Source organism: Acanthopagrus latus, chromosome 2, assembly GCF_904848185.1.
Source record: "Acanthopagrus latus isolate v.2019 chromosome 2, fAcaLat1.1, whole genome shotgun sequence".
In the NCBI taxonomy this organism is placed as follows: domain Eukaryota; kingdom Metazoa; phylum Chordata; class Actinopteri; order Spariformes; family Sparidae; genus Acanthopagrus; species Acanthopagrus latus.
Window position 1 is genome coordinate 11,441,580 of NC_051040.1, and position 17,177 is coordinate 11,458,756.

The window sequence follows — 17,177 nt, forward strand, 5'->3', positions numbered from 1 at the left end:
TGATAGTGGAAAGACTGTTTTGTGCTCCCTATCATTTTGACTTTTACAATATTGCTTTCATTGCTCTAAAATACCCCTCTACACAGTTGCAAGTTGAAACATTTTGGATTATTCCATAGACTGTATACAGTATAGTCAAAAGAAACACAGGAAAGAACACAAGTCAGTGTATTTAATTTATTCAACACATCACAAGGAGTGATCATAATTTAGGCTCCAACAATGTCTTGTGTTTCTACATTATCTATCAGACTATTCAGCAAACTGGGTTTATTTATGGCCACAGTAATGCTATTTGTTTAAGAAGACACTAAACTATAGATTAAAGCGTTATTGGTTGTATTTTCCTCATCATATGCTTTTTTGAGTTTTGTTCTGGTCTGAAGATAATAATATAACATTTTGGGAAATAAATGCATGCCAGCAAACCGAAGCTGGATGCCAGGATAGCAAATATCTCCACAGCTACAGTAAACTTGCCAGGAGAACTGACATATGCTGGGATGAATGTGATCCAGACTGCACAGAATATCAGCATGCTAAAGGTTATCAGTTTGGCTTCATTAAAGCTGTCTGGCAGCTTCCTGGCAAGAAAAGCTAGTATAAAGCACAAAAGAGCAAGAAGACCATTATAACTCAACACAGCCCAGAATCCAACAGATGAACCCAGTGCACACTCCAAGATTATCTTTTCTTTATAGTACTTCGTGTTCATCTTTGGAAATGGAGGGCTGATTGTCAGCCAAAGGATACAAATCACAATCTGAATAAGGGTGAAAGTGAGAACACTGAGCCTCTGCTGTGTAGGACCAAACCATTTCATCACATTGCTGCCTGGAAGTGTTGCTCGGAAGGCCATTAAAACCACTATAGTTTTGCCAAGAACACAAGAGATACAGAGGACAAAGGTGATCCCAAATGCTGTGTGTCGCAGCATGCAGGACCACTCGGATGGCTGGCCGATGAAGGTCAGAGAACATAGGAAACACAGTTTTAATGAGAAGAGAAGCAAAAAGCTCAGTTCAGAGTTGTTGGCTTTTACAATGGGAGTTTCTTTATGAGTCAAAAAAATAATCAATGTCAGAAGGGATAAAAATATACCAACACAGCCAAATCCGGTTAAAAGTGCCCCCATGACCTCTTTGTAAGACAGGTATTCAGTAGGTTTGGGTAGACACTGATCCTTCTTTTCATTTGGCCAGAATTCAGGCGGACAGGTCAAACAGTCTAGAGAATCTGTTAAAACAGATACATCATAGAAAAAAATCAAACATAAATACAATTACAACTTGTTAAAACACAATCAAACCACTTTTTATTAATATTTGTGTGTCATGTATTTAAATGTATCACCATTAAATACATACTGAAGTCAATACACGTGACTTAAATTAAATTTGAAAATTCTTACTCACTTGTCTGATTACTTATTGTTCCCTCAGGGCACTCAAAGCAGTCAAAACAGCAAACAGGCATGAACTTGTTTGTGGCCTTACGAGTCCCTGGTGGGCATGGTTCTCTGCAGACAGACCTTGGTAGCTGATAAGGCATAACACAGGATGTAAAAGTCAATAATACAACAAAGTTTTGGACATCACTGACATTGCATAATTCAGCTGTCATCCAAAATTAGATAACAAAAATGAGATTCTCTTAAGACTCATCTTGAGATCCAGGGTTTGACATGCAACTTTACACTGTCTTTACCTGATCACTGTTTCCTCCCCAAACTATTTTGGTGTTGTCTTTTAGTTTAAAATGTCTCCCATCTGGGAAAGAGGTATCGTAGTGACCAATATTCACAATCTCAGCAGAACCATCTTCTTTCATCTGCCAGTTAACTAAGTCATACTGGGCAACTGACTCTCCATTTTCATCAAAGAAAACCTTGGCCCCATTCTGTGTTGTGAAGTTCACATACTTAATATGTTCCAACACCTTCAGAGAGATAATTTGACACAATTTGGTCTCAATATAGCAACAAAGCCAAAGAGAAACCATCAAGACATTTTGTAATCAAATTGAACATTTAATGAAAATGATTTAATATTTGAATTTACTAGAACTTACCAACTTAGGCTGAACTTCACTTTTGTTCACACAGGGCTTTCCTGTTGTGGGATTAAACCCATTCTCACATTGCAGTAGTGCATGAAGGGCATATGCCACCAAGTACACAGCTTTGTACACATTATTCTCAGGCCTGAAATGTGTCACATCTGTGTAGTCACTGGACACTGTCCTGAGATCCTCTGTGCCAGTGCACATAGCAGAGGTATTTGATGGAGAAAAGCTGCAGTCAAAGAATTGCTCCCACATAGCTTTAATTATATCACTGTGTGGTTCATCAGAAGGTTTCAAGCTAAGTAAGAATTCACCAAGACCTGGTATGGATGCCTGAGGGAGGGCAAAGCCCATTGCCCCCTGTAGAATATTTTTTCTCTCAACAGACGCCAGGTCTGCTTGTGTGATCCAAGACTCACTGCCGACCCACTGCTTCCCAGTTATGTTATAATTCTCCATTGTGGACAGGAACGTTTTTGTGACGGACAAGGACATAAACAAGAGGACCACCTTTGATGAGGATTCCCTCAGCATATCTACAATAGCATTCAACTTTGAGATGATTTGAGATGTTTCAGAGAAAGGTAGCCTGTATTCAACACATATGCCCACTTTCATTGCTTCATTAGTGAATTCGGCTGTCCCTTGCTCTGCATACAGTTGTTCAGAGTGAATAATCCCAACCCATTGCCAGTGAAAATATTTCATAAGCTGCACCAGACCAATTATTTGGAAGTGGTCACTTGGCACAGTTCTGAAGAAGGTGGGATATAGTCTTTTGTCACTCAAACAAGCACAGGTTGAAAGATGGCTAACCTAAAAAAACACAAAAAACAAAAAAAACATGCAAACTACACTACATCATGTATAACAAAAAAACTAATAGAATGTTAAACAAGGTTAGATTGCAGTTATGTGCCATGTATTTTTTTCTCACCTGTGGAACAGACAACAGACTTAGTTGGCTGTTTATGTCTTTACTCACTCCCGAGGATGAATGGCCTAAGAAAGCCTGGATCTGACCCCTGCAACCTTTCGAATTCTCTCCATTTACAGCTTCTACAGCTGCTCGTAAAAGGTTTTCATTTCCACAGCCATTGTACAGCCTATAGCCAAGACTCACTCCAGGAAGGAGCTTAGTATCCCTGTTGATTTCCTCCACAGTAAAAATCACTGTCCTGGCAAATTTTAATTCTCTGTCATTCCACCTGGAAAGAAGTGGTAAGGGCTGACACATTAATGACAAGCAAGTTATTACAGCAAATCATTCTGCAACATGTCAGAGTGGCACATAAAACATGTTATTGTGCTATGACATTGCATACATATTTACCATTTTTAAGTCACTTACTTTGTGCAGTATGCAAATGGAATTGCCTGGTAGCCATTATCAATCAGTGTGCGTGTACTAGTTATAGAGAAAACTCCTCCAATCATAAGATCAGCTTCTTTTGAAAATTCCATGAACCCTGTCTGTCCGATCAATTTGCATGTTTGGTTGTCTGACTTTGTTACTGCCAGCAGAGTAAATAGAGTAATAGGTACCCAACCCATCACAAGCTACCCTCCCCTCCAATGAAACAAACCCTGGCCTGGGGCCTTGGCTTTATAGTGCATTTCACTGCCTGTGGGAAGAAACTGTTCTTCAGTCTGTTTGTTTTAGATCTGGTAGATATATATATATATATCTTCCCAGAGGGCTGGGGTGAGAACAAGTAATGTCCGGGGTGAGTACAGCCCTTAACAATACAGATGGCCTTTTTGTGGAGTTGGCCAGTGTAGTGTAATCCCAATGACATGCTCTGCTGCCATCACCACCCACTGCAGGTCCTTCCTGCCCTGGGCTGTGCATATCAGTGAACTAATGGTGTGAGCACCAACATTGTTTGCCTGTTCTCGCCACAATTCAGTACCTTTTTATGAGACTGAATTGTTGAATTTTCTATCCTTTCCCTTCTTGGAGGTTGGGGCCCTGAGCTTATCTAATGTCAGTTGGAGCTTATTATTCATCATAGTTAATAATTATCCCTCATTATCATGTTACTGATTCTCGATTAATGTTGCATAAAGCACTACAGTGTGAAGCCAGGAAGTAGGCTATGAGAGTTTGTTTCCTGTTAGGCAAAATGCAGTAACTTCCTGTCTTTCTGTGCCACATTGATATGCATTCTTTTGGTTGATGATGGGGAACCATTTGCAAAGCTGATCCACTAATAGTATCTGCCTAGCATACAGAATGACTACGACACAATGTACTGGTTTAAAATGCAGAAAATGTATGTGGAATAAAGCCCCCACTGTCTGTCATAAACACTGCTTGTTTGTTCATGGACCTCTGTGTGTGTGTGTGTGTGTGTGTGTGTGTGTGTGTGTGTGTGTGTGTGTGTGTGTGTGTGTGTGTGTGTGTGGTGTATTAGGGCTTGATTGAAATTAATGTTCATTTAACAGTTAATAAGCACATTTACTATGATTCATTGAAAAATAATGTCAAATGGCCTACATTGTTATGTTTTCCCATATAAGGTTACGGTAAACAGTTTAAGTGAAAATGACATTATAAAACATAGATAGAAAAAAAAAATCACACAGGACACGTTTACATTGAAAAAAAAGTTTAATATTGAGATAGTATACTATTGTACAAGTGTTTCTTCAGTCAACGATGTGTGCAATGGTAATAAAACTAATAGAAATATAATGTGAGAGGGTTTTTTTTTTACATCCAACTGTCACCACTCCAATCACTGTGGAGTATTTGCAATCTTCACCAGGTAAAAAGAAAAAAAAAATTAGTATTCTCAAAGAGAGTTGATATGTACAGGAGATTTATTATTCTTTTTTATTATTTTATGTATTATTAGTATTTATTATTCAAGCTATAGTGCATGTGTTCTGTGAATTCGTTATGCAAAACTGCATGCTGAGAGAGTATTAATGAAGAAAATATTGAACATTATGGCCTTATTTAATTTTACTTATTTTTATTGAGAGTGTCATGTTCACATCACATTCAACTTTAGAACTATATAGTGTGATAGGTTTGCATAGGTTAATATATTTTTTTAAAGTAACCGGTTGATCTTGATAAGCAGTACATATTTTGTTGGTACCCTTGAATTCTGTAGGCAGGTTATCAGCTGCACATTTAAGAGGACGCTTAAAACGTTTAATTTTGTAAGGATGGATTGTAGCACACTGGGAAGTGAGACAAACAGACAGTAAAAAGTGGCCAGTAGCTCTATCTGCCTTACCACAGCCCACGATTTTGGTGTTGATCCCATAGTTTCATCAATTATGTCTTCAAACCAGTGTCTTGTGATCTTATTTGTGAAAGGAGGGTTGAGGGTCAGCCAGATAAACAGTACAGTCAAAGGCAGAGCCCTGCAATGCAGCTGTGTGCTGCAAAACAGTTTCATGATGGAAAGAGCAGTCCTGCAGGCAATGCACACATGCACAGTTCTTCCGAGACCACAAGAGAAGGAGCAGACAACAGTGATCCCTGCAGCTATCCGGGACCACTCAGAGGGCAGATGGATGCTGCGTGGTGGGGAAAAACAGTGCCATGTCATGGTAAAAAGCACCACCATTGAAGAGTTACCGCCATGAGCAGGACCATCTCGGTTTGGTGATGTCTTTACTCTTGTCATGTAGATTCCATGCAGTAACACAGCTGCCAGAAAACATCTTGCAGCCCATCTGCTGGTGTCTACAGGCCGCACATTCTCCACCCCACCTGTTTAAACAGCAAATTTGATGCCATGTGAGAAAAAAGGTTTGGATTATTATGTGACTTTTCAAGGAAAAACGTGTATGCTTTTCTTGTAAAGAATGAGATACTTGGTTTTAATATTACCTGTTTGTTTTAGAATTACTTCTTTATGAGCGAGTGGTGCACAAAACTTCCATGGCAGCCGCTGAAAATATATGGAAATGACTCAGTGCAGATGTGGTTATATGCAAACCTGATAATTCTGCACTTTTAGGAAAATCGTATAGAAACATACGGTATACCGGTACACACAAGGTCTTTTCATATTGACTTAAATTTGCATTTTGCTTTAAATCTGTCATCACAACAGAGCATGGCATGATTGCAATACTTTCAAAGTTTACAGTATTTTTGATTTGAGCACTGACTTTATTGTGAAACACACTTTTATTCAGAGACTTTTGCAGAACTTAGGCACTGCAAAGAAATATTGTGGATATATATGCAAACCTGCACATAGCAGATGTAAGACTTCTTTGACAGTCTTTGAGTCTTAGAGTCTAGGAACTCTAAAAATGCAGATCCAAGTCCAAAGATTTTTATCTCAAGGAAGCAATCCATTGTTTGCCAGCAGTCCTCTACAACATAGGTGATGATGTGGGAGCAATGAGCCACAGATCTCAGTGGAACAGACGAAGGACAAAGACATCTGTAATTCAAATGTGTTCTCTGATTATCAGTCTTCATCTGCTTGAAGGGAAATCACAAACAAACATGATCATAATAAATTTAGTAACACATTAAAACAAGTGGAAATGCAATGCATAGACAAAATGGCAATAATTGTGAACATGTGCTGGTCTAAATTGCTTCCCCTTAATATTGACCTCTGCCGCTCACCTCAAGACGGCAGCGGGTCTCAGAAAAGAAGAACACCAAGAACTCCTGAAATTGACACTCGTGGACATGCCTGTTTTGCTTCTCTCTTTCCACAATGTCTTTCACTCTTTGCAACAGGTTCACACAGCTGTTCAAGAACAAGCAGTTTAAAGTCACACCAGGGAAGCGAGTGCAGTCAGACGAGTGGGATAAAACCACAGATAAACACACATCAGTTCATGATCACACACATACCCATGACCTTTAACTACCACCACACATTGCATTAATCACCCAATTACTCATCATTTTTAACCAGACACAAGCTAAACTGGCACTTAAGAAGCAAGAAAATTGTGAAATACTGGTAAAACAATATCTTCAAATATTCCAGTGCAATGTGAAGAGCATAATAACCTGTGCGACTGTTAATGTGTATCAGATTATCATGAAAGTGAGTCATGAGAAGTTCACCAGAGATTATCTAATTGTCTTTTGAGGGGTCTCTCAGTGTAGTGTTTAGGCCCCCATAAGTCAGGCTGCTTCCCCGCTGAGGAAAAAGTTAAATTACAGGTTAATTGCTGATGAATCTCTGATAAACCACACTTGGGTATCCAAGTCCTTGACAGCAACATACAAGATGAAGAAAATGAAGGAAACAGAAAACACTAATCTACCAACAATATACTCACCTCTCACAATTAAGTGACAGTTTTGTTCTGTCATGAGTAGCAGCCTTTTTATATGATGCATTTGAGCTGAAGCCCGTTGTCTCTTCATCAGACACATGCTGACTAAGCTCAGTACACTGGTCCACTCTGAACCATGTGCCAGATGACACCATCCAAGTGAACAGTGTTAAGAAGAAAAATGTGACTGATGTCATCTCAGAGCCTCGCCTTTGGCACAGTCAGGATTCTTGGAAGGATGTGTTTTATAGCTTCTTCTCTGCTACTCAGGTGTAGGAGGCAACTTAGTAGGCCACCCTCTGAGGTAAGACCTGAAGGATGTCAGGCATGAAAAGTAAATCTGACAAGAATACACATGGGCCCTGTCTCCTAAAAACAATCAATCTTAATCATGTTTACTGACTAGGTTTGGGATGTTTAATGAGGCTGAATTGGTTCACTTCTTCCAGCTGATTCTGGAAACCAGCACTAAATAACAAGCGGATGTACACGCATTTAAAAAAAAAAAATCATCATAAAACAGCAATGTACCATACATGTCATCATTATTCATGAGACAAGATAATAAGATGATTAGAATTTTCTCCTTATGCATCAAATTACACATAAAAAAAACTAATTATAATTGAATAATTATTGAAGAACATGAGCACATCATTTAATCCTTGTTGTGTGTTTTGTCTATACACCTTGTAGCTCTGCATAGTACACTATGGGCCTTTTCTAATGGATAACATATATATTAAACAGTTACTCCATTAATTCATCATATTATCGCATTGTATACTAACACATATTGTGTTAATAATACAGTAATACTGTATATGTGAAAAGTATGTCATAGCTCCAGAGGAAGCTGCATGTAATCTGATAAAATGCCCCATGGTGTCACTCAGTAGTTAAATTGCATTGTCGGTGATGCAAGCACCAGGTTTTGAAAAGCAGGTCTGGTCTACCATTCTCCTCCAATGACACTGTTTGACTCATTGTGGACAGTTTATAAACACATTATTGAAATCAAAGCCACACAGGCTACTTCCTTTCAGATCTGGTGAGGAAAATTGTAGTCCATAGCCTTGAAGAAAATGTTTATGTTTTTGGGCGTCATGCCACATGGCTGAAACGAAGAGAAGGCCTCTAGGAGAAATCAAAAGCCTAACTACATGGGCCTCATTAGCATGAGGAGTTGAAGAACAAAGGAAGGTCAGCAGACCCTACTGCACGTCCCAGGGAGCGTTATGTTGTGAGGAGACTCCGGTTTCATGCAACAGTTACCGTAAGGGTGTACTTTGAGAAACATTTTTCATTTTGCTTGAGCTAAGCTTCAGTTCCCTCCTCGCTGGACGAGCCAGAGACTGTTTTTGTTTTACTTTTGTTTTTGTCCCAATAATTATTGTTTTTAGATCCACAGAGGAACACTGCACAACCCAGTCATTCCTCACCGCCTGCAGAGGGAAGAGATTATCTTCAGAAGGAGACGGAACCCCACAAGGTCCGATCCTTCCGTCAGGTCGACAACGCCACATGATAGCTGCCTGCCTTGTAGGACACTACAGGTGACCCCGCGCTCGCGTCCAAAGCGAGTTTGACTTTCAAGACAGATGGGACACACGCTAGTTGCAACGAGCGACCCAAATAAGAGGCTACTGTTCGGGCAGAAACAGATAGAATAGCGTGCTTTTGTTATGCTTGTGTTTTGTTGTGAAGGGACCGCCAAGTCCTACTTATAGTTGATTGTACTGTATGCTAACCCTGTTATTACGCTCGCTAGGAGCTCATTCAGGCTGATCCAGCTTGTGTAGTTTTGCCACTATGTGTAACCACAGTATGTCATATTCCGGCTTGATCAGCGGACCACTGGTTGAGGGAGAAACGACCGCTGTGTACCACATGGTCGTTGAGTTATTTGCTGTTGTCTGATAAGCACTCGCTTAGCTTCTTTCCTTGTACTAACTCCCACACACGCACACACACACACACACACCTCAACACAAGTAGACTTATGAGCGATCTGTTATAGTCTGAAACTAATAACACCGCTATAACATAAGAACATCTGTCTAGCGATATCCCCTTTATTGACTTCAGAGGTAGCACAACTACCTTTTTGGAACTGTGGGTACTACCCTTCTAAATTACTTCGCCAAGTCCTGTCCGGCATTTCCTGTAGTCTCTCCAACAAGATTTCGTAAGTTTGTTCTTAAATTTGTAGTCAAGTGAACGTGACTTCCCAAGCCATGTTCGGCCATCTTTGTAGTCTTTACAAGGGACTCCCTCCTCCCCTCCCACATACACATGCACACACACTGAACAGTATCTGCGATTATTTTGCACAATCCCATGTTATTATAACAGCTGGTTGGCATGGTCAGTGCTTAGATTTACGCCTTCCCTCTTATCTCATTATTTATATTTTCTGACAATTTGACTAATTTCAGGCTTTGAGGCTGAAGGTATATCATTTGATTATTGATCCCTGATTTCAGGGTGGTGCCCCGTGTTCATTAATGAATCACAGTTACCTATGTTTTATTAATGAACTATGATAATTGTATCAATTAATCATAATACTTAATTAATAATTAATAATCAGTATTGATTCCCTACAATGTCTTTACCTATAAAGCCTACATCAATGATGCAGTAATGAATAAACATTTATTTTCTCTAAGAAGATTTTTGGGCTAAGAAGGATGGTGGAGGAAATAGATTGGTCAAAAGATACACAACATATGGTCTTTTTGTAATCTCAAAAGTTTAATTCAAGTTTATACAACGTCATAAGGTAATAACAAATCTTCGATTTTGAAAATGATTTTGCTGGAGCAATATTGTGGTTATTTTACCTGAAAAGCTCTTTATTTTTTAAACTGACTTAATTATTGATTAGGTAATTATTCAGGAACAGTCCCCCCCTCACTATAAAGAACATGTCATTTAATGCATATTGTGCATGTGAACTAGCTGTGAAAACTGTATGTCGGTTAGTGAGGATAATCAAATAATTATGCAATGCAAATCAAGATCATCGAGTCTCTGACTAGTAATTCATTATTGCATGCAAAATATACTGTATTTTTTCAAATGTAATAGATTGGTAATTAATTAATGATATATATCTTTTGTTTTACTCATTATATGCTTTTTGGTATTTAGTTCTGGCCTCAGCAGAATAATATAACATTTGGGGATAAAAATGCAGAAGAGAAGTCCATAACTGGAGGCTAAAATAGCAAATATCTCCACAGCTACAGTGAACTTCCCAGGAGAGCTGACATACGCTGGGATAAAAGTGATCCATACAGCGCAGAATATCAACATGCTAAAGGTGATAAATTTGGCCTCATTGAAATTATCAGGCAGTTTGCGAGCCTGAAAAGCAAGAATAGAACATAATATGGCCAAAAGTCCTATGTACCCAAGTACAGCCCAAAAGCCTACAGCTGAGCCCAGAGCACACTCTAAGATGATTTTATCCTTGAATGTTTTAAAATTCTTAAAGGGAAAAGGAGGAGAAATTGTTAACCAGAGGATACATGTGATAACTTGTATAAGAGTGAAACCCAGAACACTGAGTTTCTGCTGTGCAGGCCCAAACCATTTCATCACATCACTACCTGGGAGTGTGGCCCTGAAGGCCATTAACACCACTATTGTTTTCCCCATGACACAAGAGATACAGAGAACAAAGGTGATGCCGAATGCTGTGTGTCGCAGCATGCAGGACCACTCAGAGGGCCGGCCGATGAAGGTCAGAGAACACAGGAAACACAGACTCAAGGAGAAGAGCAGCAGGAAGCTCAGCTCAGAGTTGTTGGCCCTGACAACAGGAGTGTCTCGAAAGTGAAAAAACACTGATGTTATCACAGCTGTCAAAATCACCCCGACCAAACAAAAGAATGTTAAAATTATCCCCATAATCTCTGCATAAGACAAAAATTCAGTCTCCTTCAGGATGCATGTGTCTCCTCTGGTGTTTGGCCAGTAATAAATGGGACATTTGAGGCACTCAAAAGAATCTGTTTTTCAAAGACACAAAAACATTGATTAGGTTCTATGATCATCAGGGAGACGGACATGCACATTTTAACAATATTTTCAACAATATATTTCGCATTGAAAAAGTGTGTTTGTTTTTTTTTTTTTCTGAATCAAACCTGTAATGTTGCTGATTTCTCCTTCTCCACATGGTATACAGTCATAACAGCAAACAGGTTTTCTTTTCTGCAGGACTTTGCGTTTTCCTGGGGGACAGCTCTCACTGCACACTGAGACAGGCACCTGGTGCATGAATAAGTAAAAAAGTCATGGGTAATTAATATTGTGTTCTTTTTCTGTTGGTTTTCACTCATTTTGAATTCACTGAGAGACAGCCACAGTAAACCAGCACCTTATTTTTAGATGATTATGAAATATTACACAGTATGGCATTGTGAGCGACCAGCCACAAATGTGAGAACAAAGCAATGTGAATATGTACCATGGGACTTCCTCCTCCCCACACTATCTCCATGCCGTTCATAATAAACTGATGCCCATGTGGAAGAGTAACATCAAAAACACCAACTGTGGCGACATGCATTGTCTCCGAGGTAACACGTTGTACATTTATGAGTTCATATCTTGCAGGTGAGTCTCCATTCCGGTCAAAGGTCACTCTTTCCCCCTGACCTGTTGTGAAGTTGATATTCTGCAAATGATGTAGAACCTGCAGAGAAAAGGAGAACCCCAACAGAGTTTTATGGGATGGAAACAAATCAATGATTAAAAAGATCAGGGACCTTTCTGTTCTCTTCCTAACCTGCCATGGTTGAATGTATTCAGTATTGGCACAGCTCCCATTTGCGAAGGGGCCGTTCCCCTCCTCGCATGTGACCAGGTTGTTGAGAGCATGAGCCACTGCGTAAACAGACTTGTACACATTATTGCTGAACCTTAGCTTGGAAACATCTGTGAAATATGATTTGACATTCTGCAAGCTCTCAGAGCCACGGCATGGCTTTCTCTGTGTGTTGGAACCGTTCAGAGCACAGTCGAACATATCTTCCCAGAAATCTCTGACAAACTGACTGTCGGGGAACTGCGAGGGGTGGAGCTGCCTCAGGTGCTGCTCCAACCCGGGGATCTTAGCTCGGCTGACAACAAAGCCCAGGGAGCCCACCAGGATGCTGTGTCCCTCACTGTCAGTCAAAGACTGATCAGTGATCCAGGCGTCACTGCCAACCCACTGCAGTCCTGTGATGTTCTGTTTGTACAGCTCTTCCACCAGCAACTTCATTTCTCTGTGGGACATGAAGGCCATGATGACTTTAGAGGTGGAGTACTTCACAGTTTCAACTACTGTTTTTAACTCATGAAGAGAACCTTCTTGCCCAAATGTGTGGTAATACTCAACGCACACCCCCTCTTCCTTTGCAGCTTCTATAAATGTGGTGATCCCGTCAATACCATAAGAGTTTTTGTTGCTAATCGCCCCCACCCAGGTCCAGCCAAAGTGCTTGACAAGCTTTGCCAGGGCTCTGCTCTGGTGGAGATCGCTGGGAATAGTTCGGAAGAATGATGGAAACTCCTCTCTGTTGCTCAGACAAGCACAGGTTGCAAAGTGGCTAAGCTGTAAAAACAACAGAAATGTGTCATCTACATGTTAATCCTACACAAAGAAAACACTATGACAATGACTGTTGATGTGCAGTCAGAATAAAAGTGAAATGTTTACCACTGGTATCTGGAACCTTCCTAAAATCCGAGCAAATCCCATTGTAGGTGCAGAGCCAGAGTGGCCTAATACAGCCTGCACAGTGTCTGCCTTTGTACAGTTCCTCTCATCTATGATCTCCCTCTGCCCATTGGCTGAATCTATAGCAGACTTAATGATGTTTGTCATTCCACATGAATTAAATATCTTGTAGCCCAGTGTGTGGTTGGGTAGAATAGCAGGATTTTGATTTATTTCCTCAATTGCAAAGATCATGGTCTGGGCAAATTTGAACTCTCTTACATTTATGCTTGGGAAAAAAGAGACATAAAATCATTTTTTTTTTCTTTTCTTTTTTTTTTCCGAAAATGTATAAAACAAAGCGCACAAAACCAAAAAGACATACTCACTTCAGGCATGTTTGAGGATCAGGCAAGGTTTGAAAAGTGGACACGCTGCCCCTGAAGCCAGTACGAAAGGTGAAAATGCCTCCTAAGATGAAGTCGCCAGCCTTCGTCAGCTCAGGTGGTTGTGCTCTCACCTGCAGCCGGCACACCGACTTCCCCCTCCTGATCAGAAGAACCAGGAAGACCAGCTTGAGCAGTAGCATTGCTTCACTCTGCAGGCTGGTCTTTTTTTTTTAAATGCTGTGGCGTCCTTTATACCCTGTCAACGTCTTTTCAACCTTAGATCTCATGTCCATGGACCTGCTATTTTTGGGTGTAAAGCAAATGAGGCACATGCCCCTCTGGGAAAGAGAAAACAGAGGATGGAAACTAAGCAGCTTCTATGAAATCGTTGTTGTTTTGGGGGTTTCAACATAGTATTCAGTGTATCTCAGCAGCACGGTGTTGTCACCATGATGCTGCGATCTCTGTGAATGTGAACCAGCAGAGGTCAAATAATTGGCTCTGTTATTGAAACAAAATGTGTCATGATTAAAATATTAAACAAAAAAGAAAAAATAAAAAAAAATAAACATTTCACAGTTCAGTTGCAAGCTAATTAAAAGAGACAGCGTATATCCAAATAACTGTCACAGTAAATCCATGCCAAGTTTAAACAGATTTGTTTCAGTGTTTTTCATCTGTTGTCTTCAGATTTTAATCCATAACTGTCATAAAGATGTTTGTAATTTGTAAAAGAAACCCCATGAATCTATCTATTAATATAAAAAAAATGAATAAATAACTATTAACAGATATAAATTACCACAACAGTTTAAAACTTTAATTTATATCTTTTCATCTAAAATCCATTTCTGTTCTCAGAGTCCGTTTTTTTTTTTTTTTACTATGAAATGTTGTTTGCTGTTGTCGTTGTTTCTTTGTTTTGAACTTAAGAAGATATTTCAATATTTACAGAAGTTTAGACCATGAATCCAAGAAAAACTGGAACCAGGTGCAGAAACAGAATTTAGAAAATATATATTTCTTAACATTGTGAAGTGCATGTTTAATATTTTCTCATGGAAACACTTAAATAAAAAAAATAAATCATAGATGTACTGTGGTCCCACAATGTATTTCAGAGCATTTTGATTTCAGCCCTGATCCAGATGCATATTAAAGCTACTGTTCAACATTTCAGTGATATCAAAATCATGTTCTTAATAGATTGCACAATCTTCTGTAGGTATGCTCTCTATGAGTGTTTAATAACTAATCAGCATATCGTTATTACCCAGTATATGTTGGTCATATGTGTTGTATGGAGATGTTGTCTGTTGTTTTTATGTGGTCAAAGGTGCAATAAAAAATGCAGTCACTGATATTTTGTTGATTGCAATTTAACTGTTTACAGAAAACAATTAAATGAAACAACCTCCGAAAAAGGACACCACATGTTGATTGCTTTGTAGTCATTTAGTGCTGTACGTATACTGCACAGAAGAAATATGGGAAACTGATCAGCCAGGGACGTAGGTTATGGAAGCGAATAAGGGTCCATCATAGTTTAAACTTGTAAAATTATGTTTTCAAATAATTTCATAGCGCAACTCTAGATCACCTGTTGTGTGCACGTGAAAAGAAATGCAAGCAAATATCTGATTATGGAAATTTGTGAAAAAAAAAAAACGCTAAAAAAAAAAAGAAAAGAAAAAAGTTTCTTGCCTGGCCAGCTCTCTGGGGCATAGCAAATCTAGAAGAGGACAGAGGCAGTAACAGACCAGGCAGAGGGGATTGCAACAGCCAAAGACCCTTAATTGGTATCAGAATAAAAAGTCAAAATTATCAAAAATCAATAGATGATTTATTGTATGATTGTTCTGCCTCTGTCATCCAATGTCCACAAAATGTAACCATGAAATGATATAAAACACTCAGTCGTGTGATTAATAAGTTTTATTTATTATCTTGATTTGTTTTTTGTTAGTTATCAAAGAAAAGTCCAATTTCAATTTAAAACCGCATTTCAATGGTGGAACGTTCCCTCTTGATGTCACGCATGCCTGAAATACTGTACCTGCACAGTTGCAGTAAGCAGAGCATATGCTGTAGTGCATTTGTGGGGTTATGACTTCCTAAAGTTTCAGATTGATAAATCATGTTATTGCATAAGGTATGGGGCACAGGACATAACAGATAGCAGCTAGATGTTGTCAAATACTTAAGGACAAAAAACAGGAGATTTAGTGGCCTATCTCAGGGTCTCAACTGAAACACGATCTTCAACCGCAGATGATTTGATTATAATGTTTAAAATCCAACACTGAATTTAGATTACTGATAGGCCCAGCAATGTCATAGTAGAGCTAAAACATGATGTCAGAGCGAATAGGGGAGAAAGAGGATGGAAGAGACACAAGGATCAAAACAAACCCTTAATTGATTTGAAATGTAACATTTACATGTTGTGACAAAATTGTTAATTAACATCGACCCTTAAAGCAATTTGCCACCTGTTGTTTTTGTTGTTGTGATAGAGGATGAAGCAATCCCTAATCTCCTGTTGCATTGTTCCCACCGGAGTCAAGCCACTGGTTAATGAAGTGATGCTCAGAACAGATGGGGACTTCCACTGTTTTTCTTCTGTGTTGTTTTTGTGTATGCACTTGGGTAACCCTTATTTCTGTTGAGTTGCATCATTGTATATTTGAACTTTCAGTGCAATTTTTTTTTTTTTTTCAATACATGTCAGAGAAAACCTGAGGCCAATACAGGCCTCACATTGTATTGATGCAGTCATACTTTTGTCTAGTAAGTTTCTCACTTGCACAGTTGTTACTTGATTTCTCACAAGCATATTTTTTTTTTCCTCAGTCTAACATTTTAGATTTTATAAGTGGAGCCAAACATGTTAAAAGAGTTTTGGTTATTTCCGGCAGAGATGCAGAAATATGTCAAGAGAAGAAAAAAAAGGTATTCAGAAATGTAAAAGTAGACAACAGCATGGTGATGAAGTATTATTAGTGTAGCCAGCATTTACTTAAACTGTGTAATATATATGTGGTTAGCATGCAGACAGATACCCTGTGTTCAAGGCCTTTGCAGAGAAACATCAATTATATTTGTCCCAAAGTGATCAAAGGAAATGGGAAAAAAGAAATTGATTGAGCAGTCATATGGTCAGACATATATTATAGGTGGCTTATATTACAAACCACATCACTTCCAGAAATTACAATGATACTGGTCTGGTTATGAAGGCTTTTTCCAAACTTTATCCTACTGTTTAGACTGTTTAACTCCAGCACTACCTGATTAATCACTTTCCACTCACTTGTTTGTTCAAATATTTTTTATTGTTTGTTGTTGTTTTATTTATTTATTTATTTATTTATTTATTTATTTATTTATTTATTTAGAAATATCAAACAGGATTAATCAAATATGTACCACCTTGCAAATATAGTGCAACAGTCACTACATGCAGAGTGTAGGATGATGTAATGTGTAGTGGCTGCTGGTGCCAGGTAGTTTACCTTTTTTCAACAGATAAGTTATTATTTATCACATTACTCATTTGTCGTAGTGTAAGAAGCTGCACGGGACAATGTTCTCTGATTGTGTACTTTTTTTTTTTATTTGTGGAAGGCTGTTTTTGTCTTTAAACATGTGTAAAAGACAATGCAAATTCATGTGCATTATATAAATTACAAAGAAAAAAAATGCTTCAGCAAAAGAGATTTGGTCGATGG

The 17,177-nt window shown here is 38.8% G+C and overlaps 2 protein-coding genes across 2 annotated transcripts; both read right to left on the minus strand.

Moving 5' to 3' along the window:
• Positions 1–322: 322 nt before the first annotated feature.
• On the minus strand, positions 323–9,233 carry LOC119008426 (extracellular calcium-sensing receptor-like). The gene is made up of 6 exons (XM_037078717.1): positions 9,229–9,233; positions 6,674–6,800; positions 2,071–2,880; positions 1,697–1,938; positions 1,416–1,531; positions 323–1,236 (listed from the first exon to the last, which is right to left on the minus strand). Exons 1-6 carry the CDS (start codon positions 9,231–9,233, stop codon positions 323–325), a joined length of 2,214 nt encoding a protein of 737 aa, XP_036934612.1.
• A 1,213-nt stretch (positions 9,234–10,446) lies between these two features.
• LOC119008436 (extracellular calcium-sensing receptor-like) lies at positions 10,447–13,646 on the minus strand. The gene is made up of 6 exons (XM_037078739.1): positions 13,447–13,646; positions 13,058–13,346; positions 12,143–12,952; positions 11,822–12,049; positions 11,499–11,622; positions 10,447–11,360 (listed from the first exon to the last, which is right to left on the minus strand). The coding sequence occupies exons 1-6, from the start codon at positions 13,644–13,646 to the stop codon at positions 10,447–10,449; spliced, it is 2,565 nt and encodes an 854-aa protein (XP_036934634.1).
• Between the last annotated feature and the right edge of the window lie 3,531 nt (positions 13,647–17,177).